Source organism: Neoarius graeffei, chromosome 10 (genome assembly GCF_027579695.1).
Source record: "Neoarius graeffei isolate fNeoGra1 chromosome 10, fNeoGra1.pri, whole genome shotgun sequence".
NCBI classification, from domain to species: domain Eukaryota; kingdom Metazoa; phylum Chordata; class Actinopteri; order Siluriformes; family Ariidae; genus Neoarius; species Neoarius graeffei.
In genome coordinates, this window is record NC_083578.1 from 82,271,313 (window position 1) to 82,293,416 (window position 22,104).

The window sequence follows — 22,104 nt, forward strand, 5'->3', positions numbered from 1 at the left end:
ATATTCCATCTGGTAAAATGACCTAATTGAACAAGGTTGTCTATTTCTTGAGTTCTTCAACATATTGTCATTTAATCCTCCCCCTTTTGCGAAATGGTACGGTCCAGTTCTGGTAGAAGCGCGATGCGTTAAATCTGTGTGCTGATCAGTGCAACGCTACTTGCTGCTGTGTCGCGGTGCAGCAGCCAGCCAGCCAGCAGTGGAGTGCGTACAGTCTATGATCGCTAAATATGAAGAGTGGCTGTCAAAAATGTAAAGAAAGGCAGCTGAAAGCTGAGAGGGACCGGAGAGGCAGGCAACTGGTCACTCAGTTTTTCCCAAATAAAGGTAGCTATCGCTCACATGTGTGTTCAAAATATTAGCGAATGGTAAATGAACAGTGTGAACGTGGTTGGATTAGCCTATCAAGAGAACACTTTAACAGTTTGTACAGTGACATTTTTTCCATTTTAATAACTGAACTGACTTGTGTGATAAACAAGATGAAATATTACATTATGCTGGTGCTAATAACTAGTGCTAATAACCAGTTTCATAACTAATGGGGTGCCCTAAATATGCACAGATTCAGCCTCAGGGGGACCTCCGCCCTACCAAACCACTGAACCCCCCTTTGGAGAAGGAGGTAAGCAGCAATACAACCCATAAATGCTTTAGGATTGAAGTTTTTAATGAGCGAGCGCCATATACAGTTTGCTAGATTAAAGTGTTGCTAATAACGGACACCAGTCAAGTGTTTGACATGGTTACGTGTATGGAATGTTCACACGTTCCAAACCATTGGTTTCAAATTGAGGAGCTAGAGAAAGCGCAGCACACATAAAAGAGGGATAGAGGTTACAACATATGAAGAAATACGTACGTAATTGATCAAATTGAAATGTCACTCCGTGTCACTTTGAAATAAATTTATAATAAGATGTTTCCTGTCTTTTATGGGTAACATTTGTAAGGCTACTGAGTATGGAGTTCATTTAAATGCATCAAACTTGAATGCACTGACCAGTTTTCATCTAGTCCCTGGTAGGTTAACACATAAAATGTAATAACAAAGTCACAAACTCAAGGTCCATGGGCTATCAAAAGTCAAATGACAATAGTGCAATTGTGACGAGGGTGGGCAAAGTTGGGGGGCCCAAAATTCTAATCTTTCATGGGGCCCAAAATTTCTGGCGGCGCCCCTGATGTTCCCCAGGTGGGTGTGCATCAAAGTTGTCAAGATGGTGGCACTACCTGTCATATTTATGAGTTTATTGGCATCTTTGGCAGTATGAACTACAGCCTCATTGAGGCTATTTTATTTTTCTCTCTTGCAAAGCCAATGGCAATCTTTGGCTTTTGGCAATACAAAGCAGGTCAGAAATATAGAACATTGTCTACAATTCTGTAGGTTAAAATATGCCAGCAGTGCAATTAATAAGCAGTTTTATTGCCAGCTTAGTGACTTTGCTGCTAGTGGATGTGGCGACCTATAAGACCCCTTTAATGATTTTATTATTTAAAAAGCAACAAATCTGGAAATTTTCTGAGCAGACATTAGTAACTGCAAGCTCTACAGTGGTGTACAGCCATTGTAGGGCCAAAAAAAAAAGGACCTGGGGAGGGAAGTAATATTCCAAGGAAAAACTCGGGGGATTAAAGTTGAAAATGTTATGAGAAAAAAAAAAACCTCAGAAATTCCAAGATTGTCACAAAATTACGATAAAAAAAAAAAAAAGCACAACGATCTCGTGCTTCCCGGCTTTCTGGCTACAATGCATTCTGGGAAATGTTAGAGAAAATCTCTTAGCACTTTATTCTTTTATATTGTGTGATCGAAAAGGAGAGACTGCATTTCCGATAACTCTCGGCTCAGCCGTTTCAAAGGAACAGAGATTTGGGTAGATTAGAATAATCCACACAATAAAAGCAACAGGAAATCAAATCAAGTTTATTTGTATAGCACTTTTAACAATAAACATTGTCGCAAAGCAGCTTTACAGAATTTGAACGACTTAAAACATGAGCTAATTTTATCCCTAATCTATCCCCAATGAGCAAGCCTGTGGCGACAGTGGCAAGGAAAATCTCCCTCAGACGACATGAGGAAGAAACCTCGAGAGGAACCAGACTCAAAAGGGAACCCATCCTCATTTGGGCAACAACAGACAGCCTGACTATAATATTAACAGTTTTAACAGGTATAACCCTCAACTGTCCTCATGGGGCCGTCCTTCACAGGAGCGGTGCGATAAAACTCCGACCAGACACAGGGCACCAGGATGGATCAAGCAGGTCCGAGGGGCAGAAGAGGCCAGCATCTCAATCCCAGGATCAACATGTAACTCAGAGGGACAGATTGGGGGGGGAAGAAAACACAGGTTGTTAGGTATGCCCTAAAAATGACAAGTATTAAATCTGTGTGGGAGGCTCGCAGAGACGAGAGTCTTTACATCAGGCATAACACACAACAATGGCATGTTAATATGGTAAAATATATCATGACCTGCTCTGGCTGGATGCTTGATTGGGTGATGGGAGCACACTCCTCAGCAATGATGAGATGCAGATGGGACCCTTAGGGCTGGCCAAGACAATTCAGTTACATTTCACCGGGTCTGGGACATGCGACAGAATGTCTGACGGTCGATTCCCTGCAGGCTACGATAGCCAGTCGAGGTCTCCACCCTCTCCACCAAAAGATTTCCTGTTGACTCCATGTAACTCAGAGGGACAGATTTGGGGTGGGGGGGGAGGGAAAGAAAACACAGGTGGTTAGGTATGCCCAATGTCACCTGAATAAGTAGAAACAGTATACATATTGCACCGAGTACAAGCAGGGACTCCGGCAACTAACTATGACAGCATAACTAAAAGGAGAGAGCCAGAAGGTAACACAGGCATGAGGGAGCCCCGGGACATAAAGCAGCCAGCCACTACACCGTCAACAAACTCGAGTGAGCAAGCGAGTGGGGACTGACAGCATCCATACATCCCAGTTTACCAAAACACTCTATGTCTGAGGACCCTCCAGATCTACTCCTTTACCTCATAAACACCATTAACAAAAGGCTTGACTAAACAGATATGTTTTCAGCCTAGACTTAAATGCTGAAACTGCTCTCGCACAATAAAAATATATTTAGGAAACAGCTAAGACAAAAAAGGACACAAATAAACAAAGCTGTGTACTTCCTTTAACTCTCGGCTCAGTCGTGACGTCTGTGGTGTGATAATACTGATCCAGTCTTACAAATTGAAGCAATGTGGTTCTTTGACAAAAAAAAAAAAGACAGGTTTTTTTTTCCTTGTATCTTTTTAATCTGGGAATTTCTGAGTTTTTTTCACAAATGTATGACTTTATAATCTCAGAGAATGTCTGAGTTTTTCAAAATTTCTGACTTTCATCTCAGAAATTCTGAGGGGTTTTTTTTTCTGAATATTACCTCCTCCCTCAGCTCTGATTTTCTTAACCTACAGTGACCCTAATACGCTGTTGTCCAGCTCACATACCAGCTGCTGATTATATCACTGGAGAAAACATGTTCGGTTGACACAACACCTTGTACGAGCCTGCGTTCCCAATTACCAATCACTGACCTTCATCATTTATCCCACCTGCATAATCATTTTCTTCTTCTTTGTTTTCTTTCTGCTAATATTTATTATACACTCATTGGCCACTTAATTAGGAACACCCATACACCTGCTGTTTTATGCAGTTACAGTGGGGCAAAAAAGTATTTAGTCAGCCACCAATTGTGCAAGTTCTCCCACTTAAAAAGATGAGAGAGGCCTGTAATTTTCATCATAGGTACACTTCAACTATGAGAGACAGAATGGGGGGAAAGAATCCAGGAAATCACATTGTAGGATTTTTAATGAATTAATTGGTAAATTTTCTGCAAAGGGACCAGGACGACTGATCCGTGTAAAGGAAAGAATGAATGGGGCCATGTGTCGTGAGATTTTGAGTGAAAACCTCCTTCCATCAGCAAGGGCATTGAAGATGAAACGTGGCTGGGTCTTTCAGCATGACAATGATCCCAAACACACCGCCCGGGCAACGAAGGAGTGGCTTCGTAAGAAGCATTTCAAGGTCCTGGAGTGGCCTAGCCAGTCTCCAGATCTCAACCCCATAATCATAATAAGTTATGAAAGTTTCATAATAAGTTATGAAAATCTTTGGAGGGAGTTGAAAGTCCGTGTTGCCCAGCGACAGCCCCAAAACATCACTGCTCTAGAGGAGATCTGCATGGAGGAATGGGCCAAAATACCAGCAACAGTGTGTGAAAACCTTGTGAAGACTTACAGAAAACGTTTGACCTCTGTCATTGCCAACAAAGGGTATATAACAAAGTATTGAGATGAACTTTTGTTATTGACCAAATACTTATTTTCCACCATCATTTGCAAATAAATTCTTTAAAAATCAGACAGTGTGATTTTCTGGATTTTTTTTCTCATTTTGTCTCTCATAGTTGAGGTATACCTATGATGAAAATTACAGGCCTCTCTCATCTTTTTAAGTGGGAGAACTTGCACAATTGGTGACTGACAATACTTTTTTGCCCCACTGTATCTAATCAGCCAATTCCTTGACAGCAGTATAATTCATAAAATCATGCAGATACAAATCAAGAGCTTCAGTAAATTTTCACTTCAAACATCAGAATGGGAAAAACTGTGATCTCTGTGGCTTTCACTGTGGCATGAGTGTTGGTGCCAGATGGACTGGTTTGAATATTTCAGAAACTCCTGATCTCCTGGGGTTTTCACATGACAGTCTCTAGAGTTTGCACGGAATGGTGTGAAAAACAAAAAAACATTGAATGAGCAACAGTTCTGCAGGTGGAATTGTCTTATTGATAAGAGAGGTCAAAGGAAAATGGCTAGATTGATTTGAGCTGCCAAGAGGGATATAGTAACTCATAGCAACTCTTTACAACTGTGGTGAGCAGAAAAGCATCTCTGCATGCAAAAGCAGAAGACCACACTGGGTTCCACTCCTGCTAGCCAAGAACAGGAGTCTTAGAATCAAGATCAAGTTCCTGTTAAAGTGGCTGGTGAGTGTATGTATTAAATTTACTATATATTGGATAATAAAAGTAAGTTATTTAGTTATTTTTGTCTGTAACCATTTCCTTCATGTAAATTTCTCAACCACTCACTACACCTGTTTTATTTTTTCTGCATTCCTGATAACATTTTCTCAATACATAAATAGCTACTTGGCTCCATTTTGTAAAGAGTTAGTTTGTGGTTCTATGTCGAAGGAACTCTTCTTTCATTAAGATATAAGTTATCATTTATGCTATTCCATACTAAAGTGTCTTTTTAGAAAATCTCCCTGCTTCGTGTAAGATGTTTTGATATGCAAATTAGTTTATGACAAAATCTGTTGACTTCTAGGGACTTTCTGAGCATGCATTCACCCTGAAAAGATTTGGCAATAATATTGATATGATTCCCTTTGTATGAAATATGATTCACTTTTATGAAACATCCATGATCGTTCTACATTTCATGTAATGACTGGGTGAGTCACACATAGCGAGGACATAATACATTTGAGACAAAGTATACCGTAAAGGAGGTGGTTGGTATTCATTCAATACAATGCATCAGACAAAGTTCTGAATGATGTTTCCTTTTTTCTTCTTCCACTCATATGTTCTGCTGTGGTGGCTTTGTTTACGAGCTCACCCGGCAACAGCCCCCTCACGCACTCCAGCTCTCGCTCCAAATACACACCTCGGTATGCAGTGTCACATGTCCATGGGGAAATGATTCACACACCCTGTGTCTGTCCTTGGACATGGAAAGCTCAGGCTGGGTTGATTATTTCTCAGTGGCTCTCAGGAATGATGAACTTAGCTTATAATGTGGCTAGTGTAGCACAATGTCGCCCAGAGACAGGGCCGCTATTCAGGACAGACACTTCACACACTGAACTCACCAGGTCCCCAGTCCCCTCCTGTGAATAAGTTTCTGTGTAATATATTGGCCCTGTGTTCTTGCTTTTTCATGTGATCATAGTACAGAGACTTTGAGGCTTTGAACCGTGCTGCCTTCTAATGAATCCTGACACTCGTTGTAGAGGTGGAACAATGACTCAACAAAGATGTGATTATATGCCTCTTCTATGAGAGACAGAACTTCAATAAGTCTCTCTGGAGCAAAAAATCAAATAACAACCAAGTAGAAATTACAGCAGTTGTATTTATCAGTAGGTGAAAAAACGATGTCTTTCATAAGCAAGGAAAAGAAGGCTTCACTGTTTCAGATTCGTTTTTAGTTACCCACCCACAACGGTCACTGATATAGCCTGATCTTGAACTAAGCTTTACACACATTATATTACAGAAGCTCCAATGCACAGTCCGGCTGAATCCTAATTTTCATTTGGGTTGCTCTATGTCTAATCCCTTACTGCATCTAAATACGGTAGGTTTGGACTGAATGTGGGAAACTTTCATTCATGGCCTTGTCCTATTGTGTTACTGGATTCCTTGGAATCATTACTGCATTATAACTCTTACTCACTACAGTACCACAGGCCACAACACTGGGGTTCGAGTTAATGAAATAAACCCCCACAAAAGCTAAATAATGCTTCTTACATACACAATATTGGCAAAAGTTTGTGGACACCTGCCCATCACACCTATTCCCATTCCAGATTTAGTCCCCCTTTACTGTTATAATAACCTTCACTCTTCTGGGAAGGCTTTCTACTCGAGTTTGGAGTGTGGCTCTGGGGATTTGTGTTCATTCAGCCACCAGAGCATTAATGAGGTCAGGCCTTGACATCGGGAAAGGAAGCCTGGTGCACAGTCAGTGTATCAATTCATCCCAAAGGTGTTCAGGTGTTCACTAAACTTGGCAAACCATGTCGCGCTTGGACCTCACTTTGTGCACGTCATGCTGGAACAGGTTCGGGCCTCTTAGTTCCAGTGAAATGAAATTACAGTGTGCTTAAAACTTTGTGGCAACAGTTTGATGAAGAACCACATATAGATGTGATGGTCAGGTGTCCACATACTTTTGGCCTTATAGTATACTTTGAGGGTGACAAGAACTAAAAATATTCCTCAGCACTTTGTAAATAAATAAACAGTAAATAAACTCTACTTTCTATCCCACCTGATCTGTGAGATGTAGGCTAATCTGATGCTTTGTTTCAGGGCCTCGTTTCATTTAATCAGATTCTGGAAAAAAGCCAATTAGCTCACTGGGACACGAGCTTATGGCATGGGAATGCAGGCCCAGGGAGCTTTGTGAGCTCAAACTACTTCTTTTAAAATGACAAATAGGAGAAATCGGCGGCTGGCACCTATTTTAGAGGGATTTTAAATGGCAATTTCCATTCCTTAACTGGAAATATTTGACTGTCTGTTTCTTTGTTGAGGCTGATTTTAAGCTGATGGTATGTGAAACATAAGCAAGTGGTTGTAAAATGCGTGGGGGATGGAGGGTGGCTGTATGAGACACCAGAAATAAACTCCACACATTCTGACGGTGAGGATTCATGTGATCTCACCCCCATAACATTCCCATAGTAGGCATATCAGACTTCTGCTGGCCGTGGTGTGAAAATTGTGCATGCAGACGCTCATCTAAGTTTATAAACTTGTCATTGCTTAACTCTTGAATATTTTCTATTGTGAATACTATCATTAAAAAGCTTATAATCTCTGCTTTCCAAAGAAATTTATCTCGTTAAGATCTGTTCAATACTTTGGGAGTAACAACAGGTTGAAGTTGGTACAACAGAGTTCACTCTCTGCTTGCGTGACGTCGGGAAACTGCCGGTGCTTTTTGAGTCACGGGAAAGCGGTCAAGCTCTCTCTCTCTCTCTCTCTCTCTCTCTCTCTTCTGATCGGTTTCCGACTGGATTACTCATGAATATCAATCAAATAACTTTTATAGGGATGTTCTCTCGCTCTCACTGTTTCTGATGAAGTATTCAGCAAAATTTCCCATTTGCTAGTTTTGATGTTATGATTCACAGGAGATTTTGAAGTGAGTTTTCATAGCTTTATCTACTTATTGTTTCAAATCAAACTGATTCATGTAAATAAATAACTATTTTAGAATATAACTGTCACTGTTTTGATGAATTATTGAGATCTTAGTGGTCGGAATGATATTTAAAAAAGTCGGAAGTCAGAAACACTAGTGTCAATTTCAATTCAGTTAATGTGAATTGTTTATTGGATGTGGATCACGCAATTTTTTCGAGGTTCACCTTGAAAGCTGTGAATATTATCATTTATATTATTTAATATAAACAGTAGTAGGCCCTACTTTTAAGAAATACAAAGGCCTACAGAGCACAAAGAAGGTATTAGAAATAATCTTCCATTACTTTTTTATTGAGTTTACCAATTTAACGTTTGACCTACTTATCATAATTAATACTAATTAAATATTAATTTGCATAATGTATTTTTTACTAATTTTTCAAACTTTGTATTCAGTATACAACCATCTATATGCCTGCCAATTTCCATGTAAATATCTTGAAAAATAAAAAAAAGTTATTAAGAAAAAACATTTGATCTCATTGGTTAACGAGGCCCATTTTGGACCATGTGATCCTCGTACAGAATATTACGGCAGTTTTCTAAAAATGAAGCCGTTTTTTCAATCTTTGATTTGTAATATTCTCAAGAACAGATAAATATATTTTAATTCTGTAAAAAGTATGCTGTTCTGCATTCAGTTCTGAATTCAATAAGAGCAATTTCACACAACTTTGACTGAATTTGAAATTTCACCTGATATGCCTAATCATACATTCAGAATCGTGTAAGATGCAGATCTGTGTTTGCAGCACAACACAAATAGGCAAAAAAGAGAAAAGAAAAGAAAATAAAGCAAGAGAGCTAGACATAGAGAACAAGGGAGCAGGATACAGTGAGTGCTGCTTTTAATCAGCTTGTCACTGTCTCCACGTGATTGCTCGTTTTTTACCTGGAGTCATAACTGCAGCAGGGATCAGTGGCCTCGCCAAGCTGCCTCTGTGTGTGTGTGTGTGTGTGTGTGTGTGTGTGTGTGTGTGTGTGTGTGTGTCTGAGAGAGAGAAAAACAGACTTTACACGGGTCTGTACCTTTCCTGTCGACTTTACTCCCTTCCATACGCAGAAGTAAACCAACACCCAGACAGCCATCAGACACAGAACCATTGCCCAGTTAATCTGGCCTATATCGTCCAGGCCTTTGGAGATACGCAGCACCTTATTCCTGCAGAATGAGGGACAGAGAACGCTGCCTGAAACAATGCAAGACTCATACGCTCACACATCCTAACTAAAAAATTAACAAATGTCCACACATCCTGTTTCTCAGAAAACAGAAGCTGTAAATCAGCTCTGAAACAATTTTTAAACTATATTTTCCTAATGCTTCCCTATAATACGACAGCTACACCGTCAGACACAAAAGGGTGCTGTATGTTTTCTTGTTGCTCTGGTGATAGCATTATTTTTGTACCTTTAATATGTATCTTTGACCTGGAAATTAAAGGTCAATGGTCAACACTTTAAAAGTACTGTACTGTGTCCACCTTTCTAGTTAGAAGAGACATACAACACATACAGAATGTGTACATTTGATAGTAGATGAGGAATAATAGCCTTTTTTCTGACTATGAGAGCTAACACATGCTTCCTCTGAGACACACCAAGCTACTGCAACGTCTCCAAGTTTAGCACATGCTGCATCACAGAGTGTAAAATTCAATATAAATTTTATTTGTATAGTGCTTTCGACAGCTGAGAATGTCAGAAAGCAGCTGTAGAGAAATCAGGATGTAGATTTAAATTTAGATCTTTTAATGAGTAAGCCAGAGATGACAGTTGGTGAGGAAAAATTCTGATGCATCGCAATATTTATGTTCATAAGCAGGGAGCCAGTAAAGGAAATGTCCAAGACGTCTATAGAAGAATATCTGTAAAATGTACCTAATTCACCAAAAGAGCGACAGGGATAGAACATTCATCCATTATCCATAGCTGCTTATCCTGTGCAGGGTCGCAGGCAAGCTGGAGCCTATCCCAGCTGACTATGGGAGAGAGGTGAGGTACACTCTGGACAAGTCGCCAGATCATCGCAGGGTTGACACATAGAGACAAGCAACCATTCATACTCATGGTCAATTTAGAGACACCAATTAGCCTAACCTGCATGTCTTTGGACTGTGGGGGAAACCGGAGCACCTGGAAGAAACCCACGCAGACACGGGGAGAACACGCAAACTCCACACAGAAAGGCCCCTGTCAGCCACTGGGCTCGAACCCAGAACCTTCTTGCTGTGAGGCGACAGTGCTAACCACGACACCATCGTGCCGCCGGGATAGAACATTCAGACTTTAAAACATTCCGATTTTTAAATGTTTAGATTTTGGTCCAGGTTATGAAAGTGCTGATGATCCCAGTATTGTGCACAAAAAGCTCAAGTAAAAATATTTCTATGTATTATATGGACACAAGTGTTTTACTGGGAAATATGCCACTCGTATTTTTCATATGAGCTACATCCAGGACATGGAGAACCAAAACCAGGACATATATCTCTATATGTCACTTTTGAAGAAATCAATGAATTATAGTTAGTTTTTTCTTTTTTTATCAGACATCTAGTTTTTAGGTTTGTTTACCTGACATGTTTCGACGTACGACTGTCGTCTTCCTCAGAGTGTCACCGGATGTTGTTGGTGACGCATCTTTTATCAGCTGATGTTTCCGAAGGCGTGGCCTTCCTGTCTGGTTTGACAGGTCGGTCACGCCTTCTACTGTCTGTTCGTCCCCTGCAAGATGGCACTCCAGGTATGGGAGAGCATGTATGCTCCCTCATCCCGGTTGATGGTCCTCGGGCTTCGCTTACGGATCTCCATGGCCTCCCTGATCCAGCGCTGATGTTTATTAAGCGTAAGCGAAGCCCGAGGACCATCAACCGGGATGAGGGAGCATACATGCTCTCCCATACCTGGAGTGCCATCTTGCAGGGGACGAACAGACAGTAGAAGGCATGACTGACCTGTCAAACCAGACAGGAAGGCCACGCCTTCGGAAACATCAGCTGATAAAAGATGCGTCACCAACAACATCCGGTGACACTCTGAGGAAGACGACAGTCGTACGTCGAAACATGTCAGGTAAACAAACCTAAAAACTAGATGTCTGATAAAAAAAGAAAAAACTAACTATATTTAATATATGACATAATGAACGTAATCGAAAAATCAATGAATTGTTTTGATAAATTTCAGTACTTTTTATTTGTGAATGTGTCTACATAAAAAGAAAATCACACATTGGCTTGAAGATATGAAGTTTATCTTCTTGTGTTGAAAAACTTGCATTTTTAATACGAACTTCATCGCAGAGCTGAGTGACATATTTAAATATTATTCTATCCACATTCACTGGATATGAGCAATTTCATGCCCTGATTGGCTACTCTACAGTACTTCTAGACTATCAGCTCATATACCATAAATAGAGAAAAACAAAATGGTGGAGCGTGTTGCTGAACCAAATGTGGATGAAATAAAAACTCTACTCAAAAACAAAACCCCAAAAAACACAAAAAAGCAACAAAATATGGAATGAAAATATTTGATGGTAAGAACATATCTTTTTCATTTTTCAAGAATTATTATTATAGCATTTTCACAAATTGCTACTGTCATTTTGTTGGTTTGTTTACATTCTAAGCGTAAATTATTTTGTTGGACATTTTGTATAAAGTTTTTATTGATCAAATTTTAAAAAAAATTAAAATAAAAATGCTGTTTCTCAAAATCCAGTGAATGTGGATATAATAAAACAGTTATTCCACTCAATCTCATCATACACAGCTTATAGCCAACTCAGTGCTCCGCGCCTCATCAGCTATCAACTCATGAGTGACTCGATTTTGTGGAATAACTGTTAAATATTGGCTGGCATTGAGTGGTATCTCATCTCATCTCATCTCATTATCTCTAGCCGCTTTATCCTGTTCTACAGGGTCGCAGGCAAGCTGGAGCCTATCCCAGCTGACTACGGGCAAAAGGCGGGGTACACCCTGGACAAGTCGCCAGGTCATCACAGGGCTGACACATAGGCCAAGTTTACATTAGACCGTATCTGTCTCGTTTTCTTCGCGGATGCACTGTCCGTTTACATTAAAACGCCTGGAAACGCCGGGAAACGGGAATCCGCCAGGGCCCACGTATTCAATCCAGATCGTGTCAGCTCCGGTGCTGTGTAAACATTGAGACACGCGGATACGCTGTGCTGAGCTCTAGCTGGCGTCGTCATTGGACAACGTCACTGTGACATCCACCTTCCTGATTCGCTGGCGTTGGTCATGTGACGCGACTGCTGAAAAACGGCGCGGACTTCCGCCTTGTATCACCTTTCATTAAAGAGTATAAAAGTATGAAAATACTGCAAATACTGATGCAAATACTGCCCTTTGTGTAGTTATGATTGTCTTTAGGCTTGCCATCCTTCCACTTGCAAGTGGTAAGTGATATGCGCTGGGATCACACACACAGCGGCTCAGTCCCGAATCATTGCTTATGTGCTTCACTCGCGCGCTCTGTGAGCTGCGCAGGGCCGGAGTGCGCACCCTCCAGAGGGCACTCGCTGTTCAGGGCGGAGTGATTTGGAGCGCAGGGTGCCTGCGGAGCCGAGCGTATCCGTGTATTGGTGTTGCTGTGTGCACGCAAATCGTGTATTGGTGTTGCTGTGTGCACACTAATCGTTTTAAAAACGTTAATCTGATGATCCGCTGATACGGTCTAATGTAAACATGGGCATAGACACAGACAACCATTCACACTCACATTCACACCTACGGTCAATTTAGAGTCACCAGTTAACCTAACCTGCATGTCTTTGGACTGTGGGGGAAACCGGAGCACCCGGAGGAAACCCACGCGGACACGGGGAAAACATGCAAACTCCACACAGAAAGGCCCTCGCCAGCCACGGGGCTCGAACCCGGACCTTCTTGCTGTGAGGTGACAGCGCTAACCACTACACCACCTTGCCGCCCACATTGAGTGGTATATCAGATATATTCCATTCAGCTAGCATGATATTGAACGAGTCGAAGAAGAGTAGCTGAATGGAATATATTTGATATACCGCAAAAAAAAGCCAGCCAATATTATTATTATCCATACACATTCATGGGAACAATTATAGTTATACATATTATAACTCCAAAAACTCCTGTTTTTCTCTTGTAAATATGCATGAAGAATACCTAATGAAGTTTTGGTAGCCTTTCAAGTGTTCAACGCATCTTTCTCTTTCCTGGCGAACAAAGAAATGCTTCTGCGCAGCAGAAAACTCTCATTGAATATTCACATCTGCTCTAACATGTGATGTCATGTTATCTTGACAACCATGCAATATTGTAAACCATATTCAACGCTTATTCTCCATTGGGTAGAGTGATGTAATACACGTAAGATAAGTGATATGCTAACAATATTGTACGGTATGCTATCAAACCAAATGAATGAAACCCGCTAGAAGGGAATAGAACACGTTTTTATTCCATGGAAAAAGTGTCCTGTATGTATAATAATCCCCGATATTTCAATCCGATGATGTCACTCCCAATGTCTTCCCACTGACTAGACACGTTATCAAAATGGCGATCTGGTTCACAATTAAAATTCTTGTGATTAACTTGCATATGTTTTGTGGATGTGTCCACACAACATTACATGGTGGTACAAAGATATGAATTTGAAAGAAGTTTTCATATTGAAAAATATTTAATTCGTTCACTCTGGTCACTCGTGATATACATTCACGACTCAAAGATAAACTATGTATCTTCGTACCACCGTGTAATATCCTCTATGTCTTTGTTTTTTTCCTACCTCAGAAACAGGGCATAAAACAGTTTTAGTTCAGTGAAACTGCTTGGTCGTTAGAGTTCTTTATTACATGGTTCACTTGAATACTTGATTCTGATTGGTCAATTACGGCATTATACAGAAATAACAGACCGTTGCTATAGAAACAGTCAAAAGTTTGGATATTCATACTCATTCTACTCAATCATAGGTTTTTCTGTATTTTGACCATTTTCTACATTGTAGAATAACACTGAAGACATAAAAACTATGAAACAACATCTGGAACATATTTAACGTATCCAGCGTTTACCTTGACACTTTGCACACTATTGGCATTATCTTAACCAGTTTCATGAGGTAGTCACCTGGAATGCTTTTCAATTAACAGCTGTGCCTCATCAAAAGTTGACTAGTGGACGAGTTTCTTGCCTTCTTAATGCATTTGAGATCAAACAGTAAATAGTAAATAATAAACATACAGTAAATAGCCCTATTCAACACCATAACTGTAGTAATCCATATTATATCAAGAACCGCTAAACTAAGTAAAGAAAAACGACAGTCCATCATTACTTTAAGACATGAAGTGACTTTTAATTCATAAAAATAAATAAAAAACACTGAATTAGAAGGTGTGTCCAAACTTTTGACTGGTACTGTATGGATCATGTCATTAGCAGAAGCAATCAATCATTTTTCAATCAACATTTTATGTCAGATTATTGATTTCTTTCAGAAGCAGCTGTGTACTAAGCGTAATGTGTAATAAGTGTAATGACTTGAGGTTTTAAGTATAAGGGATAATGTACAGCAAGTCAGTCATTATTGCGAAATAAACCCCTTTAGGTTGATTCAAGACGTGCATCAAGTCCCGCATCACCCTATCAGGGTTTATTTCATGATAATGACTGGCTCGCTGTACATTATCCCTTATACTTTATGTTTTAAGTCAACTAGTGTTTCTACATTCAGTTAATTTGAACCCACAGTACTGCATATGTTAGCTTTCTAATCAATCTAAATACATTTTACAGGAAAAGGAAGCAGTTGTGATTATTCATTTGATTTACCCTTACTTCATTTGGCTGTGGAATTTCTACTTATCATCACAGCATAAACAAGCGGAGGCAGTCGTTTTCTTTAAAGCAACTCACTGGGTGGCATCCATCCAGAAGACACAGAAGTGTTATTACTGTACACTGCTGCTCTTGCTATTTGTTTATTCTATTTGAAAAACATTTTCACACATTTGCCAGGAAAGTTGAGTGATTTTAGAAACTCGTGTTCAGTTCAGTGACTCTTCCTTTGCTATTTAAAAAAGCCAAACACTTGCACCTTTAAAAACAATCTCTGCTTGGTGCTAACACGCCCTGAGATCAACGTTGCGTCTGAAATACACCGATTCTCATCAACATCACAAAGCCTGGTCTCTGGAGAGGTTTTACTAGGTACCTTTTTTGAACAGGAAACTGATGTCAAGTTATTTATAACCACACTTTCTGTTATCACCCAGATGAAGATGGGTTCCACTGTGAGTCTGGTTCCTCTCAAGGTTTCTTCCTCATGGTGTCATTCCTTGTCACCCGTTGCCTCAGGCTTGCTCATTAGGGATAAATACATTTATCAGGGAGCTCATGTTTAAAGTCTTTATTTTTATGTAAAGCTGCTTTGCGACAATGTCTGTTGTTAAAAGCTCTATACAAATAAAATAAACTGACTTGATGTTGGGTTCTACGTGGGAGTTTTAGGGTTCTAGATTTAATTTTTTTTTTTAATAAAAGCATAGCTTTCTAAAGAAAATCTACTCTGAATCGTAACTGATAACTATTGAAAATTGTTGTGTTCTATGTAAAGGATTAGCTCAGAAGGACCAACAACAACAGTTGAAGGTTCTAGATTTAACCACTTTTTAAAGTGTAGCTTCCTAAAATGGACTTGGTTGGAACCCTCTCTGACAGGAAAACTCTCTGTTGTAGAGTTCTACCTAGAACCTTTACTCAGAGGGACTGACCACAAAACTCATAAGAGCTTGATTTAACCTCTTTGGTTGTTTTTGTAAAGCATAGCTTTCCTAAAGGGACCTACTCAGAACCCTGTCTGAGAGGGAGGTTCTCTGTTCTAGAGTTCTACATAGAACCTTTACACATTCCCCTAAAGTTTAAAACTAACCTTTAAGGAGTAGCTTCTTAAAGGGGACATATGTGGAACCCTGTCTCACATCGTAGAATATTTACAGATTTTTTCTCAGAAGGACAAACCAAAGATCCCTGAACGGTTCTAGTTTTAATCTCTTTTTTACCACTGAAAGTGTAACTAATTAAAAGGGACGTACCTACCGTAGCACACTGTCTGATAGGGAAGCCTGGCTCTATGTAGAAACTTTCAGAATTTATGCAGAGGGACAAACCAAAACACACAAGCACTCTTTCATGTGTATATTAGGTTTCGGTTATTTAAGCAGAAGAGAGTTTGTTTTCTGTGAAACTAGAGATGTTGAGCTAACAACCAAGTGGAACATCTCCATCACCAATCTGCTGTGTAAAATCTAAGGTTTATTTTCTAGGGCCTAGCAGCATCATTACACTGAATCACATTAAAAATCTCCATTGACCGATTACAAAGAAACACTGAGATAAAATGCAAATTAAAAGAAATAAACTTACTCCCAAAATTCAATGATAGGAGACGTGGCGTTCTCTAACTCCTCACAGGTCTTGTTCATGAAGGTGTAGTTGCTGATGGTTCCATTCTTGCAGGCGTCGTGGCGGAAGGTCTCGATACAGTTCTCTGTGTTCCAGTAGTTGGTGCAGGTGGACCAGGGCAGTGTCTTAGTGAAGGACTGGAGGAGGTAATAGAAACTCCATGCCAAGACCATGATGTAGTAGGTGTTGCAGAAGAACACTATAACCGTCGAAGCATAGCCGAGTCCTGAGACACACAGTATAAAAGTGGAACAGGGAGAAATTTTACTTTCAGGTTTTTACAAACTGCATGCGTCTCAACAAATATAATACGGCCACATTGATTCAAAACAGCATTCAGAACTGAACTCACATTCATTTCTGCATTGATAAAGATAGAAACAGCAAAATATATTACATCATGATTCTAGATATTTTCACAATACACAATATGTATTCTGATATTTAACTTTGAAGTGCTAACAAAGTGCAAGAAGCAGAAATTAAGCACTTGAATAGGTTTTAATGTCCAGTCAGCTACAGGTCTGTTGTTGTGATGTTGTAACCGTCTTTCCCAGTGAGGATGGGGTGGCCTGTGTTCTTCGTTCTAGTTAATGAGACATAGCCTGTGTTTTTAGTCCTAATGAAGGAGGCGTGGCCTGTGTTTTTAGTACTAATGAAGGAGGCATGGCCTGTGTTTTTAGTACTAATGAAGGAGGCATGGCCTGTGTTCTTCATCCTAATCAATGAGACATGGCCTGGGATTTTAGTACTAATGAATGAGGCATTGTTTGAGTTTTGAATACTAATGAATGAGGCATGGTCTGGGTTTTTAGTAGAAATGAAAGCGGTATGACCTGTTTTTTTTTGCCCTAAGGAGGTGTGGCCTGTGTTTTTATCACTAATGGAGGAGGCGTGGCCTGTGTTTTTAGTACTAATGAAGGAGGCGTGGCCTGTATTTTTAGTACTATTGAACAAGGCATGGCCTGTGTTTTTAGCACTAAAGAAGGAGGCATGACCTTTTTTTTTTTTTAGTACTAATGAAAGAGGCATGGCCTGGGTTTTTAGTCCTAAGGAGGTGTGGCCTATGTGTTTCATACAAATTAAAGTAGTGTGGCCTGTGTTTTTAGCACTAATGAAGCAGGCGTGGCCTGTGTTTTTAGCACTAATGAAGGAGGCGTGGCCTGTGTTCTTCGTCCTAATTAATGAGACATGGCCTGGGGTTTTAGGACTAATGAATGATGCATTGTTTGAGTTTTGAATACTAATGAATGAGGCATGGTCTGGGTTTTTAGTAGTAATGAAAGCGGTATGACCTGGGGGTTTTTGCCCTAAGGAGGTGTGGCCTGTGTTTTTAGCACTAATGAAGGAGGCATGGCCTGTATTTTTAGTACTAATGAATGAGGCATGGCCTGTGTTTTTAGCACTAAAGAAGAAGGTGTGGCCTTTTTCTTTAGTACTAATGAAAGAGACATGGCCTGGGTTTTTAGTCCTACGGAGGTGTGGCCTATGTGTTTCATGCAAATTAAAGTAGTGTGGCCTGTGTTTTTAGCACTAATGAAGGAGGCGTGGCCTGTGTTTTTAGTACTAATGAAGGAGGCATGGCCTATGTTTTTAGTCCTAATGAAGGAGGTGTGGCCTGGTTTTAGCACTAATGAAGGAGGCGTGGCCTGTGTTTTTAGTACTAATGAAGGAGGCATGGCCTGTGTTTTTAGTACTAATGAAGGAGGTGTGGCCTGGTTTTAGCACTAATGAAGGAGGCGTGGCCTGTGTTTTTAGTACTAATGAAGGAGGCATGGCCTGTGTTTTTAGTACTAATGAAGGAGGTGTGGCCTGGTTTTAGCACTAATGAAGGAGGCATGGCCTGTGTTTTTAGTACTAATGAAGGAGGCATGGCCTATGTTTTTAGTACTAATGAAGGAGGCATGGCCTGTGTTTTTGGCACTAATGAATGAGGCATGGTCTGTGTTTTTAGTACTAATGAATGAGGCATGGTCTGGGTTTTTAGTAGTAATGAAAGCGGTATGACCTGGGTTTTTTTGCCCTAAGGAGGTGTGGCCTGTGTTTTTAGCACTAATGAAGGAGGCGTGGCCTGTATTTTTGGTACTAATGAATGAGGCATGGCCTGTATTTTTAGCACTACAGAAGGAGGCGTGACTTTTTTTAGTACTAATGAAAGAGGCATGGCCTGGGTTTTTAGTCCTAAGGAGGTGTGGCATATGTGTTTCATACAAATTAAAGTAGTGTGGCCTGTGTTTTTAGCACTAATGAAGCAGGCGTGGCCTGTGTTTTTAGCACTAATGAAGGAGGCGTGGCCTGTGTTCTTCGTCCTAATTAATGAGACATGGCCTGGGGTTTTAGGACTAATGAATGATGCATTGTTTGAGTTTTGAATACTAATGAATGAGGCATGGTCTGGGTTTTTAGTAGTAATGAAAGCGGTATGACCTGGGGGTTTTTGCCCTAAGGAGGTGTGGCCTGTGTTTTTAGCACTAATGAAGGAGGCATGGCCTGTATTTTTAGTACTAATGAATGAGGCATGGCCTGTGTTTTTAGCACTAAAGAAGAAGGTGTGGCCTTTTTCTTTAGTACTAATGAAAGAGACATGGCCTGGGTTTTTAGTCCTACGGAGGTGTGGCCTATGTGTTTCATGCAAATTAAAGTAGTGTGGCCTGTGTTTTTAGCACTAATGAAGGAGGCGTGGCCTGTGTTTTTAGTACTAATGAAGGAGGCATGGCCTATGTTTTTAGTCCTAATGAAGGAGGTGTGGCCTGGTTTTAGCACTAATGAAGGAGGCGTGGCCTGTGTTTTTAGTACTAATGAAGGAGGCATGGCCTGTGTTTTTAGTACTAATGAAGGAGGTGTGGCCTGGTTTTAGCACTAATGAAGGAGGCGTGGCCTGTGTTTTTAGTACTAATGAAGGAGGCATGGCCTATGTTTTTAGTACTAATGAAGGAGGCATGGCCTGTGTTTTTAGTACTAATGAAGGAGGTGTGGCCTGGTTTTAGCACTAATGAAGGAGGCATGGCCTGTGTTTTTAGTACTAATGAAGGAGGCATGGCCTATGTTTTTAGTACTAATGAAGGAGGCATGGCCTGTGTTTTTGGCACTAATGAATGAGGCATGGTCTGTGTTTTTAGTACTAATGAATGAGGCATGGTCTGGGTTTTTAGTAGTAATGAAAGCGGTATGACCTGGGGTTTTTTGCCCTAAGGAGGTGTGGCCTGTGTTTTTAGCACTAATGAAGGAGGCGTGGCCTGTATTTTTGGTACTAATGAATGAGGCATGGCCTGTATTTTTAGCACTACAGAAGGAGGCGTGACTTTTTTTAGTACTAATGAAAGAGGCATGGCCTGGGTTTTTAGTCCTAAGGAGGTGTGGCATATGTGTTTCATACAAATTAAAGTAGTGTGGCCTGTGTTTTTAGTACTAAAGCATGAGGCATGGCCTGGATTTTAAAGGCTGATGAAGGAGGCACTTCCTTTCATTTTTCTACTTCAAATGGATTTCATTACTGTCACACAGCTCAGAGTTAAAGATTTAAAGAGTTAAATTTATCTTTCATACATTGGATCACGGGCGGCACGGTGGTGTAGTGGTTAGCACTGTCGCCTCACAGCAAGAAGGTCCGGGTTCGATCCCCGTGGCCGGCGAGGGCCTTTCTGTGCGGAGTTTGCATGTTCTCCCCGTGTCTGCGTGGGTTTCCTCTGGGTGCTCCGGTTTCCCCCCACAGTCCAAAGACATGCAGGTTAGGTTAACTGGTGACTCTAAATTGACCGTAGGTGTGAATGTGAGTGTGAATGGTTGTCTGTGTCTATGTGTCAGCCCTGTGATGACCTGGCGACTTGTCCAGGGTGTACCCCGCCTTTCGCCCGTAGTCAGCTGGGATAGGCTCCAGCTTGCCTGCGACCCTGTAGAACAGGATAAAGCGGCTAGAGATAATGAGATGAGATGAGACATTGGATCACTCGCTGAATAGTAAAACACCTCTATATTGTATTGCATCTGTCATAAACTGGATAACTGTTCAGATCGAACTGGACCTCGAATCATCTCAGGAGGCAACATCTAGTTCTGCAAGCTAAGATGGAAGTCATACCTTGAAAGAGAGGAGCGATGTTCCACACAGCGATGCTTCCAGCCTTCATAAACTGGCCCAGAGAAATTTCCAGAAAGAAAACAGGAATTCCACCGAGGAATATGAACAACACATAGGGAATGAGAAAGACGCCTGTGCAGGAAAGAGAGAGAAAAAAGAGAAATAGAAAGATTTGAATCATTTCAGTTGGCTTAATCTTAATAAACCACTGCACTGCTAAATGCTAGAATCTGATTGGTCAGAAAGCGTTGATTAATTTTCTAATGCAACAGCTCGGACAATAGTTCCGGCTGTAAGGTTTATATTCATGCATTAATTCAAATACATTATCATTTCTATAGTAACAACTTACACTGGAACATGTATGGCAGATGTGGCAGATTATCTAAGACTCATTACATACAGATAAAAAACGTTATTTCACAGAGAAAAACATTCCTGAGTTGGCAATGGGAAAAGAATAAAGCACTTAAGGAGGTGCTATTCTTGTCAAATAATCAATTTCAGAGTGGTAACGGTGTCTGGCCACATCATACCACCTGGGTGATTATTTTCGTGTCATAGCAGGCACCCAAGTGATTTAATCCTTACATAAAAGTATGGTTTATACAATTCACTTGTATAACTTGATTTATACATTTCCATTTTTAATAACTGCATGTAAGCATGTAACAATATATCATGGGACAAAAATTGAGATACAAATTTATGACAATTCAAATCGATGTAATGAAAAATTAATCGCGATTATTATCAGGTTGCGTAATCTTAGTTTTTCCAAGTGGTAATTGTGTTGTTTAGACCACAGAGGAATACATGTGACTTCACCATCGGCAGAAGTAACACAGCACTAACACAGATCTGCAAAAACACAAAAAAAACAGATCTAAAATGAGAAAGAGCTGTTGTGAGATTGTACAAATAGATTTAACAAAAAATCAGAGCTCTATTTTTACAGACTATTGAAAGCTAAAGAAAAGAGAAGCAAATGGAGGGAGTGTAAATGTTCATAACTTTTTTTCACTTTTATTAAAAGGAATATTTTGGTTAATAGGCTGTTATATTTTAATCCAACCTTTGCAAATGTGGTTTAATAATTGCTGCTGGTTATTAAGAAAATGAAACAAAAGTTTTTTTTATTTAAATTTAAGAAAATGATTTTGAGGTTGATGAAGAATAGGAAAATAAATGTTGTATTTTTTTTTAGTCATAAAAGTTTCTTCATTTAATATTTTTTCAAACCTATCAGAAAATTTAATCCTGAACCTGATATCATGAATCAAATTGAATCGTGAATGGGGTGAATTAAGTATTTTATTATTATTATTATTATTATTATTGCAGTATTATATTGTCAGTATTTTATTCAGTATTAAGGTAAATGTATAAATAGTGTTTTCAGATGAATACTGTGGGATTATGAATGACACAACATAAGCATGCAGGCTTTGTTTCCTTTTCAAGGCAGCAA

General features: G+C 40.0%; 1 protein-coding gene across 1 annotated transcript in view; it reads right to left on the reverse strand.

The window, feature by feature from the left end:
• LOC132893357 (sodium- and chloride-dependent creatine transporter 1-like) overlaps positions 1-22,104 on the reverse strand; it is a 91,363-nt gene that overhangs the window by 39,405 nt on the left and 29,854 nt on the right. Inside the window, exons 2-4 of the mRNA XM_060932407.1 lie at positions 20,634-20,765; positions 16,517-16,781; positions 9,096-9,228 (exon numbers count right to left, since the gene is read on the reverse strand). Of these exons, the coding sequence (XP_060788390.1) occupies positions 9,096-9,228; positions 16,517-16,781; positions 20,634-20,765 (530 nt within the window). The remainder of the gene's footprint in view (positions 1-9,095; positions 9,229-16,516; positions 16,782-20,633; positions 20,766-22,104) is intronic.